The sequence below is a fragment of the Mastigoproctus giganteus genome, chromosome 4 (genome assembly GCF_048544385.1).
Source record: "Mastigoproctus giganteus isolate SK-2022 chromosome 4, ASM4854438v1, whole genome shotgun sequence".
In the NCBI taxonomy this organism is placed as follows: Eukaryota; Metazoa; Arthropoda; class Arachnida; order Uropygi; family Thelyphonidae; genus Mastigoproctus; species Mastigoproctus giganteus.
In genome coordinates this window covers 180,307,443-180,323,834 of record NC_143578.1, presented here as the reverse complement: position 1 = coordinate 180,323,834, position 16,392 = coordinate 180,307,443, and the positions used below count along the sequence as shown (strand labels likewise).

The 16,392-nt window shown below is 34.6% G+C and overlaps 1 protein-coding gene across 2 annotated transcripts in view; it reads left to right on the top strand.

The window, feature by feature from the left end:
- The window catches only part of LOC150087230 (kinesin-like protein KIF21A), a 779,086-nt gene that overhangs the window by 688,876 nt on the left and 73,818 nt on the right, over positions 1-16,392 (top strand). For both annotated transcript variants that reach the window (XM_090371900.1, XM_090371899.1), the window contains one exon: positions 7,104-7,287. In XM_090371900.1, the coding sequence (XP_090228026.1) occupies positions 7,104-7,287 (184 nt within the window). The remainder of the gene's footprint in view (positions 1-7,103; positions 7,288-16,392) is intronic.

Genomic DNA, 16,392 nt, shown 5'->3' with positions numbered 1-16,392 from the left:
TGAATACAGTGTGTATATAGAAAAGCCAGAAAGGACAGAAAAAGTGAAGTTGTGCTCTTGGTTAAGAAGTATATAGAATCCAAGAATTCAATTAAAATGAGTAGCCAGTGCAATGTTTAGTCAATCTGGTGTGACATAAGGACTGGGAAAACAAAAATTACTGTAATATAATGAACCGTATAACAAACAACTATATACAGACAGTTAGTGTTCCAATAAATCAGAATGTGCTATCATGAGGAATTTTAACTTTCCAGATATTGACTGGATTTTCTGGGTTAGTCAGTCACTTAAAAGAACATTTTTGGACTTCTAGGTGACTGCATTCTATACCAACATGACAGAGGTTACAAGAGAAAGCCTCATTCTTTATGATTATAAGTGATTCTTCATGCATTAATAATTTTCAGGTAAAGGAACCAATATGTGACAGTGGCAGTAGTATATTGATGTTTGATGTATTTAAAGATATAAATACTGTGAAGAGATATAATTTAAAGATGTGAAGAGATATAATTACTATAAAATCATTGCAGCCACCTTTGCTTTTGCAAAGGTGACTACAATGGATTTTTTATAGTTTTTAAATTCCTTTCAGTGGCACCAGTGGATGTTAACCAACTTCAATGATAAATGACAAGTGTTCAGGGATATAATCTTAATACTGCTAAGCTTTTTATACCTACTAAGATGTTGTTCAAGGTTTACATCTAAATGAATGTCAGATGAACTCAGTGGCGGATTAAGGTCGGTTGAGGCCCCGGGCGCAGAAGAAAATATTGGGCCCCTTAAAAAAAAGAGAGAGACAGGGAAAATAAAAATACATGTTAATACATGTATTTTTAATTACATGTATTAACATGTATGGTTATAAATTTGTCCAACCAATGCTCCTTTCTGTTGGTTGGCAACTTGCTCGCGTCTTTTTTTAATTTGTCCTTTTTCAGCCCCTGATAGATGTCGTTTCATTTTTCTAGCTACCATTGGTAGCCTACCAATGAAAAGAATGTTTGTTCAATAACATAAAATATAAGAGTCTGAATGATTAGAATAATAGAGAAGAGATTTTTCGTTATAGTGCAATAAATTAATGATTAATTAAAATTCAAAAATTTTTCATAAACTACGAAAATCCAGCCGCTGATGTAACAACAGGAATTAATTTTATCTTAATGTAATTTCAACAATATACGCGTATTTGCGTATATCGTAAGTCTGCACTGCAGGAGAACCTTTGTAAGTACAAAGTAGCAAATACGATTCTATTGCTCCGATGAGCGGTAGCGCAGCGCCTATACAGCGTAGTATGTGTATAGTATGCAGCGTAGTAATGAAATAATGAAAATAAGCGATAAACATACTATCGGGTTTTACTGCCGATTGTAAACTTGTACGTAATTAAAATTGCACATATGAAACCAAACTTGTTGTCATAAGAAAAAAGTGTAAACTTGGAGTTTTGCGGGGGCCCTTCAGAAGTCGGGGCCCAGGGCGCGTGCCCGGTACGCCCACCATTAAATCCGCCTCTGGATGAACTGATTGAAACTAAGGAAAGAAATGAAAGCTGTATGGGAAAATTATAAATTAGGAGGGAGTACAGAAATATAAAGTGGTCTACAGTAAAGTTACTAAATGATTAGGCATGCTAAGGTAGATTTCAATAGGTCTTTGGTTAGCCACACAAATAAAAGTAGTAAAGAATTCTCTACTTTTGTTAACAGTAAGAGAAGAATAAACCACATTGGTCCACTGAGTATGAATGGTGTAGCTATTGATGATCCTGTTCGGGTTGCTGACAAACTGAATAAATATTTGTATTATGAAATTTGTGTATGAAGAAGTTTACAGGGATGGGATAACCAGAAGTATATTTGATTCTTACAAGGGGCATAAATTTTTTTTTTTTTTTTTTTTTTTTTTATGCAACTGAGAGGAAAACAGAAGAGACATTTTTGAAGTCCAAAGTAAATAAGGCACAATGGACTGATGTTATCTATCCAGTATTATACTAAAAGAGCAAAAGAGGCAAGCAAACCTTCAGTTATAATTATGAGCGTTTCTTTGCATCTGGAGATGTTGAATGAATGTCTCTCTCTCCTCACATAGTGGTATCAAAGGGCAGAATAATTACAAACCCTGTAAACTTTACTTCTCTGCCAGGAAAAAATAATGAAGTCAGTGGTAGAAGTAATTCTGGATCATATTGACAGGAAAGCAATTATATGACATTCACAGCATGTATTCATTAAGGAAGAAATCTTGCCTGACCAATCTGATTAGTTACTATGAAGTAATCAAAGGAAATAAGAGCAAAAAAAATTCTTAACATTGTATAATTAATTTCAGTAAAGCTTTCAATAATGTTCAACATGAATGACTGCTTACAGATTGAGACAGTGTGGCATTAGTAGCAAGTTACTGCTATGGATAAAGTGATGTGGCAGAAGACAGTAGTTATTAATTACCACTGCTCTTCCTGGACTAATATTAGTGTAGACTTTTTGTGGTTTGGTGCTGGACCCCTAATTATTTTCACTATTCATTTGAAGATAGAGGAAAGTGTGTCAAGTGTAATGTAAACGTTTCGTGATGAAACAAAGGTTGACAGGGTGGTTATGGACAGTAATCAAACTGTGCTCTCCAGCACAAGACATGGGTAAATTAGTCAGATAGGGTGAAAAGTAGATAGTTAGGTTTAACTGGTAAATGCAGGGTACTGCGTTGAGTAGCAATAATCATAGAGCATGCATGGCAGATGATGTTATGTGAAACATCCTTCATGCATGCTAGGCACATGTGAAGGTTTATACAAAATACCCATGATCATTCATAAATTTCCATAATATCTGCTAAATATTTATTTAGCCTAATTACTCATTTGATTGCAGCAATACAAGTATTTGTCATATGACAAATACTTGTATTATTCCAAAAAAAAAAAAAAAAATTTTTTTTTTTTTTTTTTTTTTGGCTGGTGCCTCAGGCTTCTTTGATGCCATATGACTATTAATAATAATATCATCATTCTTTTTTTTTTTTTTTTTTTTGGTGATTCCCTTTTACTTCTGACTTGCTTTATATCTCTCTCTCTCTCTGAGGGTAATTCAGAAATTTTTTTTTTTGGTTGGTGCAGCATAAGCCTCAGGCTTCCTTAAGCCATATGTCTAATAATAATAATAATATTGTACCAGTCGTAAAAAAATGCGTCACGTGCTCTAATCACACTACTAGTGAGTGCTTGGCATAGACTACTGGTGGGAGCATGGGAAGTGCCTCAGGTGGAAGCTGCAGATGACCTCATTTTTCATGACTAATCAGATTTACTCAGTTGTAAGTGCCCAAAGGATATTTCACATAAAAAAAAAAAAAAAAAACCTTGGGGGTAATTGTTATAATCCAGCATGAAGTTCTCTGATCAGTACAGACAGAATGCTAGGATAACTAGATCTATCAAAGTTACAAAGTAATTCTACTATCAGGAACGAAATTAATTATCCTGTTTATAAGGCAGTGGTCAGACATCTTAAAGTACTGTGCTTACATCTGGTGAGTATGGGTTTGGCACACCTAGGGTCCTGAGCTGGATATCATCCTTCTTCCTTTTCTTGGTGATTCTCTCTCTCTCTCTTGGGGTAATTCAGAATTTTTTTTTTTTTTGGCTGGTGCAGTATTAAGCCTCAGGCTTCCTTGCACCATATGGCTAATAATAATAATAATATGGGTTTGGTAGCCTCATTTTAGGGTGGAAGTAGGTCTATCGGAATGGATGTAGCAAAGAGCAACAAGATTAGTTGGGAAACAGGAAGAGTAACCTCCCTGTCTCAGGAAACTAGAACATGCGCAGAAACTTGAAGTGTTTAAGTGTGTAATCTGCATGGTGATTGCATCATTTTGTTTCTTGGATATAAGAACACACACACGAGGGTACATAAATTTAAATTGAAAAAATGATAGTTTTGGATAGATGTGTGAATTTGTTTTCATGTAGAGAATAACTGACTGTTCCAATAATTGATAATGTGGGAATGGGTAGTTTGAATATTATTATAGGATTAGATAAATTAATAGAATGGGGTAGATTAATGAAGTGGTTAATTTGCTTTTTTTGACATGCTTTAAAATATTGCTTCTTTATGTCATTTTTCAACTGCTTATATGAAACCCTCATTGGATGATCTGTCATTTACAGCATTTATTCTCAACCTTTTTTCCCCGGCTTGTAAAAATATTTACAGGCAGAAAAAGTTTGTGCGAGTGTAGTTAATTGTTGCTAAATTATTAAGAGAATTTATTTGTAAAGAGCTATTAAGTATGTATAAGTCAAATTACATTCTAAGAAAAAAAAAATTGAAGCATTTTTCCTTTTATTTTTTAATTATCTAATTTTTTTCAAATTTTAAAATATCAAATTAAAATAAAGCTTATTTAAACATCAAAATGAAATTCACATCCAAAGTCAATATAAGGTTTACTATTGCTTTTTTAATCTAAATTACTTGCACACCTTCAAGCATCTCTCATATTGTGTAGTTATACAGCTTAACTGGGTTTTTTTTTTTTTTTTTTTTTTCTGTTTATACTCTGGCACGACAACCAAGTCAGTGGAGTTTACAGTAAATCATTAATACAAATATTTATCGTATTTAGTAGTCACGGGCTTGAACCCCGGTCCACTCAAGGAACGTGTGCTATGCACTCTCGCTCCTGACCACTGGGCTACATCAGGCCTTCGTCATTGCAACACCAGGGTACCTGCCCACCCACTGATGAGAAGTCAATAAGCTTCGAAACTATGCCATCTGGGTGGTGGTATTCGCCAAGAATAAGTAACAAGTCTTCTCCATTGGTGAGGCATTACTTATTTGAGGTAGTGCAATATCATGGTAACTCGTATTCACAATATGAAAGTATTTCTCGTATTTCACAATATATGGCTCATTGTGAAAGTATTCACAATATGAGCCATACTAAAATGATGCCAATTCTTAACTTTTTAGTAGTTGGCTGTGTACAGAAATGATGAATTTACACTTTTTTTTTTTTTTTTTTTTTCTTAGTTGTTGGCACATCGGCTTCTGTGGCCATAATGCACCTCCCAAAGTTTTTGCAGTTCTCTGATCCAAGCCCGAGGCGGGATTTAAACCCGCGACCTTTGGGTTGCCCGACAGGCACTTTACCCACTGTACTAGCCCGGCCGGCGAATTTACACTAACTTGTGCATCAGTATAGTTTACTTTAAGAGTGGAACTTGAGCTCATTTCTTTTTGCATAAATGTTAAGTTGTTGGCTGAATTTTTAAGAAACACTTGCAGTTCTTCCTTGACAGATAGTATATGATTTCTTTAACCTAACCTAACATGCTTTAATGTTTGTCAGCCATGAGAAAAAATGTTCATAGAGGTAAGAACTTTAAAACTGGAGTAAGTTGTTCACTGCTTTTGTTGAGATCACGGGATATCTTTTCTTTTTTGAAATTAAAAATGCATCAGGTGATACTTATTGAGTTTTATTTTCAGTGTTTGAATTGCACTGTAGTTCAGTCAGTTGTTCTTCATTTGGCAAACTGAGTAAACAGTTGTATATTTCTGATGACAAAGAAGGAAAGTATTGGTTATGCATTTCTGTGATTACAAATGACTGATAATTAATGGAATGACTTTAAGTATTCCATATAGATGATTAGACAAAGACCATCTTCAGTGTGCCTGTGCCACTTGAAAATTTCAGTTTTCTTCAGATGCCTGTCTCCATACACATCTGATATTTTTCTCACAATCTTGGTAATATAGCCATACCACCACGTTAATCACAAAAGTGAATAAAAATCGTTGCTGAGGATATAAATCTTCCATTATGCAGCTTACAAAATAGTTCACACTGACAGCATGTACCTCAAGGCCACTTTGCAGATACCACACAACATATCAGAACTTGCAAAATGTATTAGCATATTCTTAGAAGTTGGTATACAATCTTAAAGAAAGGGACTACCTTGTCTACTAGTAAGTACTACGATAAAGGGCACATATTTGCTTCCCCCCTTTTCTTATACTACAGACAAATTTGGAAACGCAGTGCTGATACATGGTCAGGAGAAGTCTCCTGATGAATTTCCTGGCTATGTATCATATTTTCATCTACTATATTCTGATTTTGCATATTTGCCATCCTCTGATTCGACCTCTTGCTAAAATTGCCCTCCCGTATCTGAATACAGTGTTATTTACTTATTTCTTTGTTATTTCTTATTATTTATTTATTTATTATTATTTTTTTTTTGCTTCAGTCCCAGTTCATTTTTGTACTAGGTTTTTCAAATTCTTTCACATGTTTAACCACTGCTTCACTTCCACTTTCTACTATCCCTTAAACCTCTCTTAGGTTAGGCACCGTGTGTACTTTTCATTTCCATTTTCACAGACACTATTTATTTTACAAACCACACATTATTTATATCCTTTTGCTTCCTTTACTGCTGCACTGCGCATTTTGGAGCATTAGGCATACGATAACTTTTTTTTGCTTCTTAACAGTTGTATATTACTACTGCATATGTATGCATGCACATGTGTTACATAGGAATAAAGCTTTGTAAGGTGGCTTTCAAGTTTATCCAACTTACCTTTCTCGCATTCACTTAATTAAGCAGACAATATTTTGGAATTCTGTTATCTGTTGTTGCAGAACTATTACTAATGCATGCACTTTTTTTTTTTTTTTAATTTTGGTATTTTGGAGCTAATTCTGCTAATTGAAATTGTTCATCTCCCTAGTATGTCAAAGACATGCAATAACATGCAAGCCATTTGCTACTGTAATGAGTATTTTTAATGCAGGAGGTCAAAAAGCATTCCACCACTCCTTGAGTAGTTGTATCATTTAATTCTTGAATGGTTGATCATTTAATTTGTAGAGAAGCACTGCTACTTGAAATTAAATGACCGGCTTGTGTAAGTAATATTTTAAGCAGAAACACTGTTTTTTTTTTTTTCCTTAAGAAATTATTTGCTCTTTTTTAAAATATTAAGTAGGTTTTACTGTATTTGATATTTTTCATATAAAAGAGTTTTATTTATTTTTTTATTATTATTTTTTGAAACCAGATAGAACTGTGAAAATCTGGGATCTTCACACAGGGCAGGAGATTCAAAGCCTTGGAGGCCATCCAAATAATGTAGCATCTGTTCGATACTGTGAATATACCCGATTAGCATTTAGTGTCTCTACAGCATTTGTTAAAATCTGGGATGTTCGAGATAATCCAGCTAAATGTGTTCATACACTATGGTAAGGATTATTGTCAGTGGTGGCATTTGATGTATAGTTCTGCAAAGGATTATCACACTTTATGTAATGGGGAAATTATTTGAAAACCTAACTTGATCACTTGTCTTAGTTTTTAATGTGTTGTTATTATCCAAAAAATAATGCCTTTTGTAGATTAAATACTTCCTTTACACAGTTTTCTTGCAAATCTAGACTTTCCAAAAATTGGCACATCACCTGCAGCACATGCTTACACTGTAAAAGCATGACTATACTAGATTAACTTGTTTTAATAATTACAGATGCAAAAATATGTAGTCCTTGGTTAACTCAGAATAATATTTACTTACATATCATGAACACAAGAAAACTAAGGTTAATTACCCAAATGATTGTCATTTCAGGAGCATGAAGGAAAATTAACAATCACTTCAGTTCATCTGTCATAAATTAATACAAGAGCTGGGTATATTCTTGCCATGTTTATACCATATCAAAAAATTTCATTACTATATATAACATGTCACCTCTACCTTTACTTTATCAGAATGCATCGGTGAACAGTCTAATAGAACAAAGTTATCTACAAAAGGATCTAAAACTCCCAAAATAGAGCAAACTTGTCTGCAAAAATATGTAAACCTCCAAACACTTCATTCATTCATTTCACAAATATATATGGTCTCAGTTCAAATCTCAATGATATCTTTTTCCACTTAGTTTTTCTGACAGAATTCACTGCTTAACTAGAATGTCCTAGCTATTTGCTGTATGGTTGTTTTTGCTTCAAAAATTGGTACTTGTGCATTTGTCCACTCTGATAAGTCCCTGTCAAAAATGTAGTAATTTAAATCTTTCTAGGCTCACACTGGACATTCTTGACCTTTTCCTCACAAACAACCCTTCAAAGTACATGGTCAAGGTGAGTAGTTTTCTAGGCACTTCAGATCACTACTTCGTGATGATCTCTTCTCCAATGGAGCCTTTCCCGCATGACCATTCTCAGCCTTGTATTGTTTAGCATTACAAGAATGTGAAAGGGGATGATCTCTGAGCTTTTTATTGTTATTTTAGGTTGAATTACTGTTTTAGATATTCTGATGTCAACGTTTGCTGAGATTGTCTGTGAAATTATTCTTGTGGGGACGAAATCCCTTATTCCACACTCCACTTTAAAATCTCATCCATTTCCATTAAATGTGCTAAGGCTGTTCAAGACAAGAATGTTGTATATTTCAATTAGCTCACATCCAAATCTTCATATTCATTTTCTGCTTATACTAAACCTTTCAACAAATTTCAAGTAGTTATTGATCTATCCAAACTAGGATTTTGAGCAGGCTAAGAGTAGAAAACTTGCTTTCTGATCTCTTGCCAATGCTTATTGGCTATAACTTTTGCCCATCTATACTTTCGCCTCTCTTAAAACCTGGTGGTTCTGTTGCCTCCTCAGCTAAAGATAAAGTCGGCTTACTTGTATTATATTTTTCTTTTAACTGTTGTATTGATGATCTTGATAAACCACCTCTTACCATTCTCTGTACACTGCTGATTGGCCCCTGTGGTCTTCCATCAAAAGGATATCAGAAGAATTTTGAACAGTTTTTGTTCTAGGAACACTCCAGGTCTTTATGGCATTTCTCCACTTGTTCTTAAAGCCTGTGTTTTCATCCTGTGTCACCTTCTTGTACTTTATTTCACTCTTGTTTTTCCTTCTGCTTGGAAATATTCTCATATCCAGCCAATTCCAAAGAAGGTGACAAATCCCTCCCATCAAATTATCATCCCATTATACTTGCCTCTATTCTTTCTGAAGTCATGGAGAAATTCCTGAACTATCTCAACTTTCCATGTGATCAATGGTCGTCAGTGTAGATTCAGCCAGTGTCTTTCCACTGGTGATATTGGCTTGCATTTCCCATCTGTGCACAGATTCAATGGAAATGTGTGGTGAAACTCAAGTGTTTGCTCTTGATGTTTCTAAAGCTTTGTTTGACATAAAAGTATTCTAAACAAGCTTTCATCTTATGGATTGCTGACTGTTTTTTGCAATTGGTTATCTAGTTTTCTCTCGGGCTGCTCACTGTGGGTGATGGTAGATGGCTCTGTTTTCTAACTTTTCCATTAATGTGGGGGTTCCAAAACGTTCAGTTCTTTCTTCCACTCTTTTACTCTTGTATATTAATGATTTTCTTCCACTGAGTGGAAATCCTATCCATAGTTTGCAGATCACAGCATGTTGTATACCATTTTTCAGTTTGAGAAACCTTGTCCAGCATAAAGACAAGGTTCTTCTTGAATGTCCACCACCATTTCCTTAAATTCTAATTCCAGGTAATTCTCTAGTGGAAAAGTTAACTTAGTTTATTTCAATCCTTTTGAAACTCAGTCCTGTCTTATACCTCACAAAAAGGTGTGTAGTGTTCCTATGCTTATCTTCGATGACACTTAGATCTCTATAAAAGATCGCATATCTCTATTGGGGATTATCCTGACTTCTAATCTTACTTGACATAAGTACATCACAAAGATTGTTTCCTCTGAATCTGCAAAACTGGGTTTTCTCTTCCATGCTTGGCTTTACTTTTCTTCTAAACACCTCAGTCTGTACAAATCTTGTATCACTACTATGGAGTTTTTTTTTTTTTTTTTTTTTTCACAATCTGGGTTAGTGCACCCAAAATCTCTCTCAGGCATCTAGACTTTATTCAAAAGATGGCAGTCATGTTTATTAATGACCCATCTCTTACAAAATCTCTCTCTCATAGATGTACTGTTTCTGTTGCATGCCTTTTCTATAAATACTTTGATTCTCCCTCCTCTCTCTCTCTCCCTTCCAAACACCTACTGCAACTAGTCAGCATCCATTTACTGTTCAACTTCAAAACTACATAACCAGGTTTTCTTCCTTATTTGTCTCTTCATCTTCCTTCTTGTGTATTTCCTGAAAATTACAATCTACAGAAATCAGAGTCTAATGTTAACAAGTATCTTCTGTCTTCCCAACTTTAACCCATACACAGTACTAAGTATTATAGGTTCTAATATGTTTTGAGTTTCAATTAAAAAAAAAACAGCATGTGTTCCCTGTAAAGATGAAACATGTTTTTTTTATGTGAAAACATCCTTAGGAAATATGTACTTGAGATTGTATTTTCAACACTTTTAACAATTGAAAGTAGATGACGAAAGAAAATAAAAACCATTTAAATTTTTAAAACTGAAATTATGAACAATGTAACATTTTATGCTCACACCCAGTACTTACTCTACTGAATCAACATTGGTGACTGAGTTAGCATCATCTAAGAAGTGGTGTCGTTTCCATCTCTCATTTTCGTTACTAATCGGTTTCACTTCAGTCCAAAAAATTTTGTAGGTGCTGCCACAGATGTTTCAAAAAAAAAAAAATATTCCTTTCAGTTGAGGTTATTGCAAGGCCTCCTAATTTTTAACCCTTTGAAGATATCAGTTACTTATGATATATTTCAGTTTCTGAAATGACCTTTCCTTTGCAGTGAAAACTGGTTGAGTAAATAAAATACGTGCATAAATGAAATTAAATAATATCTAAATAAATAATATGTAGATAAATAAATACATGAATAAGTAATAAATAAAAAAAAATTAAGTGAAATTCAAACAAATATTCTGATACAAAGGAGGGATGAAACTTATTCTACTCTTCCATCAGGTGTCACTCCCATGTTATAAGTTACAAAATGCTGTTATCTTCTGTTGGTCATGTTATTAATGACCTATTATATTTGGACCTACCATTTTTACCATATAGTTTGTTGCTTGATTTGTATGTGTGAACAGGAAAAATTTTTACCAGAACATTTTGGCATCAGCGTATCGGTACTTCTAAAGGTGCAAATGGGATGCCGTGTTTTGAATTTGTTTAAATAATTGATGGCATTACTATGAACATTTTATTTTTACAATTCTTATACATTTGTTGATCAGGAACAATAGTCTTATGTTCTTTTATGTGATACTTTTAGAAAATGAATGAATGCAACCATGATTTGATTAATCACCAAAAAAATTCTAATAGTGTATGTGAAAGTTTTCTTAATGACTTCTGCACTTATCATTATGATATTTTTCATTTGTAGCACATGCAATTTCATTCATTCTCTGAATTAATTTGTATGTACTCCATACAAATTATAATTATTTATATTAAATATTAAGAGTATTATATCTTTGGAAGAGGGAAGAGTATGTAGGACCTTGAGACATGTCATCATGCAGACTCTGGTCCTCTGCAGCTAATTGAAGCCATAAAAATCATTTGAACTTGTAAAACTTGCATAATAATGCAAAATCCATTAACTTATTTCATATGAATCCACATTTCTTCTAATTTCACTTATTTTTAAAATTTTGTGAATAATCTGGAATATTTGATTTTACTGTAGGAGTGAGCGAGTGTTTTAGCTAATTTATTAACACTTTTTACAATGCAGTGCGTAAATGAATACCTTTCCTGCATAAGAACTTGACAGATTTTTTTAAATCTCTTTTATCAAAAAAAATTGAAGTGACAATCCAAAGATATCATTCATATGGATGAGAAAGCTTATTATCCAGAATAAAAATTATGATTTAATAAACTATTCACTGAACATTAAGGTGTTACTTTGTTTTTTTTTTTGACATATAAGAAAACTAAATTATATATGAAAAAATATTTGACCTATTTTGTTTGAAATATTCCTTGCAGTCTAATAACAAACTTCCCTGGAAAAATGTTGGGAACCTTATCCACTTGTTAAAGACATTTGTTGAGATAACCGATTCAGCTAAGTCAGGAAATTTAAAGCCATATGAAAATTAATATGTACAGTAAGACCCCGTATCCGCAAGCGATACGTTCCAAGACCTATCGTGGATGGCTGAAACTGCAGATATAAGTGAACACCTGTTGACCCCATATACAACATGATTTTCTTGTACATATATATGTATAATAAAATTTAATTGATAAATTAAACACACAGTAAAACATTGCCAACATTAAATACGGTAATAATAAAGTATAGCAAACTCTCAATTTACCAGGATTGGATTAACTGGGGCACTTCGAGACTCCAAATTTAAAAAAACAGAAATCGTAAAATTCAACTACTAACTAGAATAGGTATAAACAGATATTTTGCAAGTCGTAAATAAGCGACAAGAACCGGCGTTATAAGTCGTAATTGGGAGGTTAGTGTGCCTATTATTTTGCAACCCCAGCTGTCTTCACACCTAGTGCTCAAAACAAAGAAAAGAGACCAGATGTTTAGTTTGATTTAGTGCATCGTGTCGATTGTTGTTCCGTCGCACCTTTTTTTTTTTTTGTTTTATAGTAAGTTTTTTTCCTTTTTTTTCCGTGGTTAACCACGGGTAACTGAATCAGCAGATACCGAATCAGCGGATATGGGAGCACAACTGTATAGAAAATATCATGCATTTCTTGATGGAAAGGAAACTTTAACTAGTCTCACAGTCTTTGAAATGGAACTTGTCAGTCTTTAAGTACTATCACTCTTTTTTAATATACAGGGTGATTCTGCAGGAGGTGTAGGGGGCACAAAGGCGAATCAGAATCACATAGCATTGCAGGGTCCGAAATGCTTTCGTCATGTGGTAGAGGAAGTTGAACGAGAGGTCGCGTGAACAGCAATCCCGCTGGAAGTCAGCATTTGTGAACCGGTTCCCGAGGCAGTAGGATGGACGAGTATTCAAACATTGAACTGGCCGACATGCACCTCGCGTATGGAGCTGCGGACTGTAATGGGCGTGCCACTCTGCGCTTGTACCAGGAACGTTTCACACAGGTGTGCTCCTTATCATACAATTTTCGCCCGTGTGCACAAATGTTACATGAGACTGGTTGTTTCACGAGAGGTACCATGAATCAAGAGCGAATGACGAGGACACCAGACAATGTCCTACGTCTTGCAGAAGGCAATCAGAGTAAGAGTACTCGAGCGATAGGCCAACGATTGGGTATTTCCCAATCCACTGTATGGAGGATACTGTCAACAAACCAAGTGAGTTCATACCATCTGCAACGTGTCCAATCATTGGAGCCTGCGGATTATCCACTCCGGAGGACTTTTGCTACTTGGTTTCTTCAACAGAAACGGTTCGCAAATGCTGACTTCCAGCGGGATCGCTGTTCACGCGACCTCCCGTTCAACATCCTCTACCGCATGACGAAGGCATTTCGGACCCTGCAATGCTATGTGATTCCAATTCATCTTTGTGCCCCCCTACACCTCCTGCAAGTTTGTTGCACTGGTAGTGAATCACCCTGTATAATGCAGTTGAATTTTTAAAGAAAATAAATGCAACTACATTAAATCACAATTTAATGAAGTATATATTTTCATTCATTCTCTGTGAATCTTTTGTCTTCCTACAAGCTTTTCAGTACTGTGCTTAAATTCCTTTGATTTTTAAGAAGATAATGTGGACAGGTCACTTTGACATATAGCTTTCAGGTTATTTTCCATTGAAATATCTGATGGTGCAATAGATGTAAAGTATTGTGGATGTAAGATTATTTTTACCTTGTTTGATCAGAGTGGCGGGTTGGTCAAATGACGTCCTTGCAATTTAGTTCTCTGACATTGGAGTTATTGGAAGCAGACTTTGTTCATGTTTGTTTTATTGGATTGCAACAGCTTAAAAATAATTGGATTGCAACAGCTTAAATGCACAGCAAAACCTTCCTGGAGTGAAGATTACCTCTTTTCTGGAGTATAACAGGTTTCCTGGCATAAATCCACCATTGACAATGTTTAATACGAGATTTGATCAAAGTTCAGGAACCCAACTGATATTTAGGTAATAACAAGGCAATTCAGATGGATCTCATTTGCAGTAGGCACCTTGACATTGTATACACAAATTCTGCAACTTCAGGAAACATTTCAAATAAGTTCCTTCTTTTGGAATTGTTAATAGTTTTTTTGCCATTTTTTAAAAATAATTTCCTCATTGGTTACAAATCTGAACTTTCAAGAAAAAATTATTAAATTTGGGAAACAAATCACTGGGAGTTAAATCCACTGAGACACCACAGTGATGATTGAGTGCTTCACAAGAAATTCTTGAATGGAAATTGCAGAGGCACTGTCACAATACAAACACCAACTCTCTGAAGCCCACTTTTTCAGCTATTTTCTCCAAACACCATTGTGCAATCATTGTAGAACCGTTGGACTATGCCCTATGATTTAAAAGGGAAAAAAAAATTGCAATAAGCACATCATCACATTTGATTGAGATTGTTTTGTTTTCTTGAGCCTTGATGAAGACAGTCTTCCATTGAGCCTTTTCACTGGGCCTTTGTTTCTATTCCATCAATTTTCATCAATAATGATGGCAGAAACTAAGTTTGGGTCAGCAGCAACATGTTAATGAAGATCTTGTCATATGAGAACTCTTCACTTTCTTTGATCAGTGTGAGGATGCAAGCCTGAAATATGTTAATTTCTCAAATCTTGTATTAAAATTGACACATCCCAGGTCCATGTCAGTTCATTGCATGACAATTTGCCATATGCAACACTTGGTGCATTACAATTTACCTTAAATTATAAGAGGAAACCTCCTACCTTTTTTAGTAGGACTGTAATTCTCTCGACACTCAATCGCAGTTGAATGTATTATTATATGAACCCTCCCCACATGCTTAGTCTTAAATAAATCAAATTGAAATAGCTACTAATTAAAATCATCTTGTATTCAATTCTCATATTTGCACCCCAACCACATCGAGAATAGCCATGGAAAGTCAGCGGCCAACAACCCCCAAAAAACCAACCAATATCACATCCTACCATGAGAAATGAAAAACAGTTTAAACATCTTAAAACTACGAAACAAATAAATATTCAATTCACAAACAATTTAAACTTTGAAACCGTTTACAACTTCTTAAGTGACCAACTTATTCGGATTGTTACCGTGTTCACAAGAAATACAAAAGCCATTTGCAAATGATACCCCCCATGTTTTATATAAAATTATCCAACTGTCATCCAACGAAATGTCTTGCAGTGAATTGACACGATCCCACTTGTCCCTTAAATAATACCAATTTTGCTAGCACCTTTGCAGATAGTTAAATATCAATCACTCTTGGTCAGATCACAAACACAAGCAGTTGAATCATTGTTTTTAGAAGTTTATAGTAATGGAGGCATGCGATGCAAGAATATGAGCTTCTGTATTATCAGCAAAAAAAAAAAAAAAAAAAAAAAAAAAAAAAAACAATTTCACATATCTATCCCTTAAAAATTTGTACATTTCCTCCTTGAATTTATTTAAGCTATCAACTTCCATAACGACAAATGGAAGTTTGTTCCAGCAATTAACCACCCACTGGCTAAAGGCAAATTTCCACACATCTATTCTATAACTGTCTTTCCTCAATTTGAATTTATACCCCCTCAGGTTCGTAATCTGAGTAAGCAGAAGAATCTCATCAGAATTCAGCATGCTTAACCCATTCAAGGCCTTACACACCTTACATATCCATTTAGGCCTAAACCTTGAACAATATTTTTTAATCAGTATGAAAAGCCTAGCAGCTTCCACGATTAGTTCCGTGAATGCTTCCAACTTAGAATTTGCTGTTGGTACCATCATCGGTTGGTTCCACTGTCCAGAATTTAAAAACTGTCTCAGACCACTGTAGTCACCTCTACAAAAGCAAAAACTCTTCCCTTTATCCCTGATGGTAGTTACCTCTTTAAGCAAATTCCACATTAGTACACTGATGACTGCCACCTAGTCATTCATTTATCTTTTAATTATTAATGCATGAATAATCACTGCTAATAACCAGATCAAGAGTATTACCCTCTCTGGTTGAATCACGAACATGCTGCTGCAGAAAACAATCGTCCAATAAATCCACAAAAGTCTTGCTAGTGTTGAGAGTGCTGACCCACAAGTTCCAGTCAATATCTGAGAAGATGAAATCCCCCATTATATAAGACATTCTGATTTACCGACCCACTCTATTTCTCTGTACAATTATTTGTTCTAGTCATTAGACTTATAACACACTCCTACTCTTATTTTTTGCTTTCCCAGTGCTTATGTCACACCAAACTG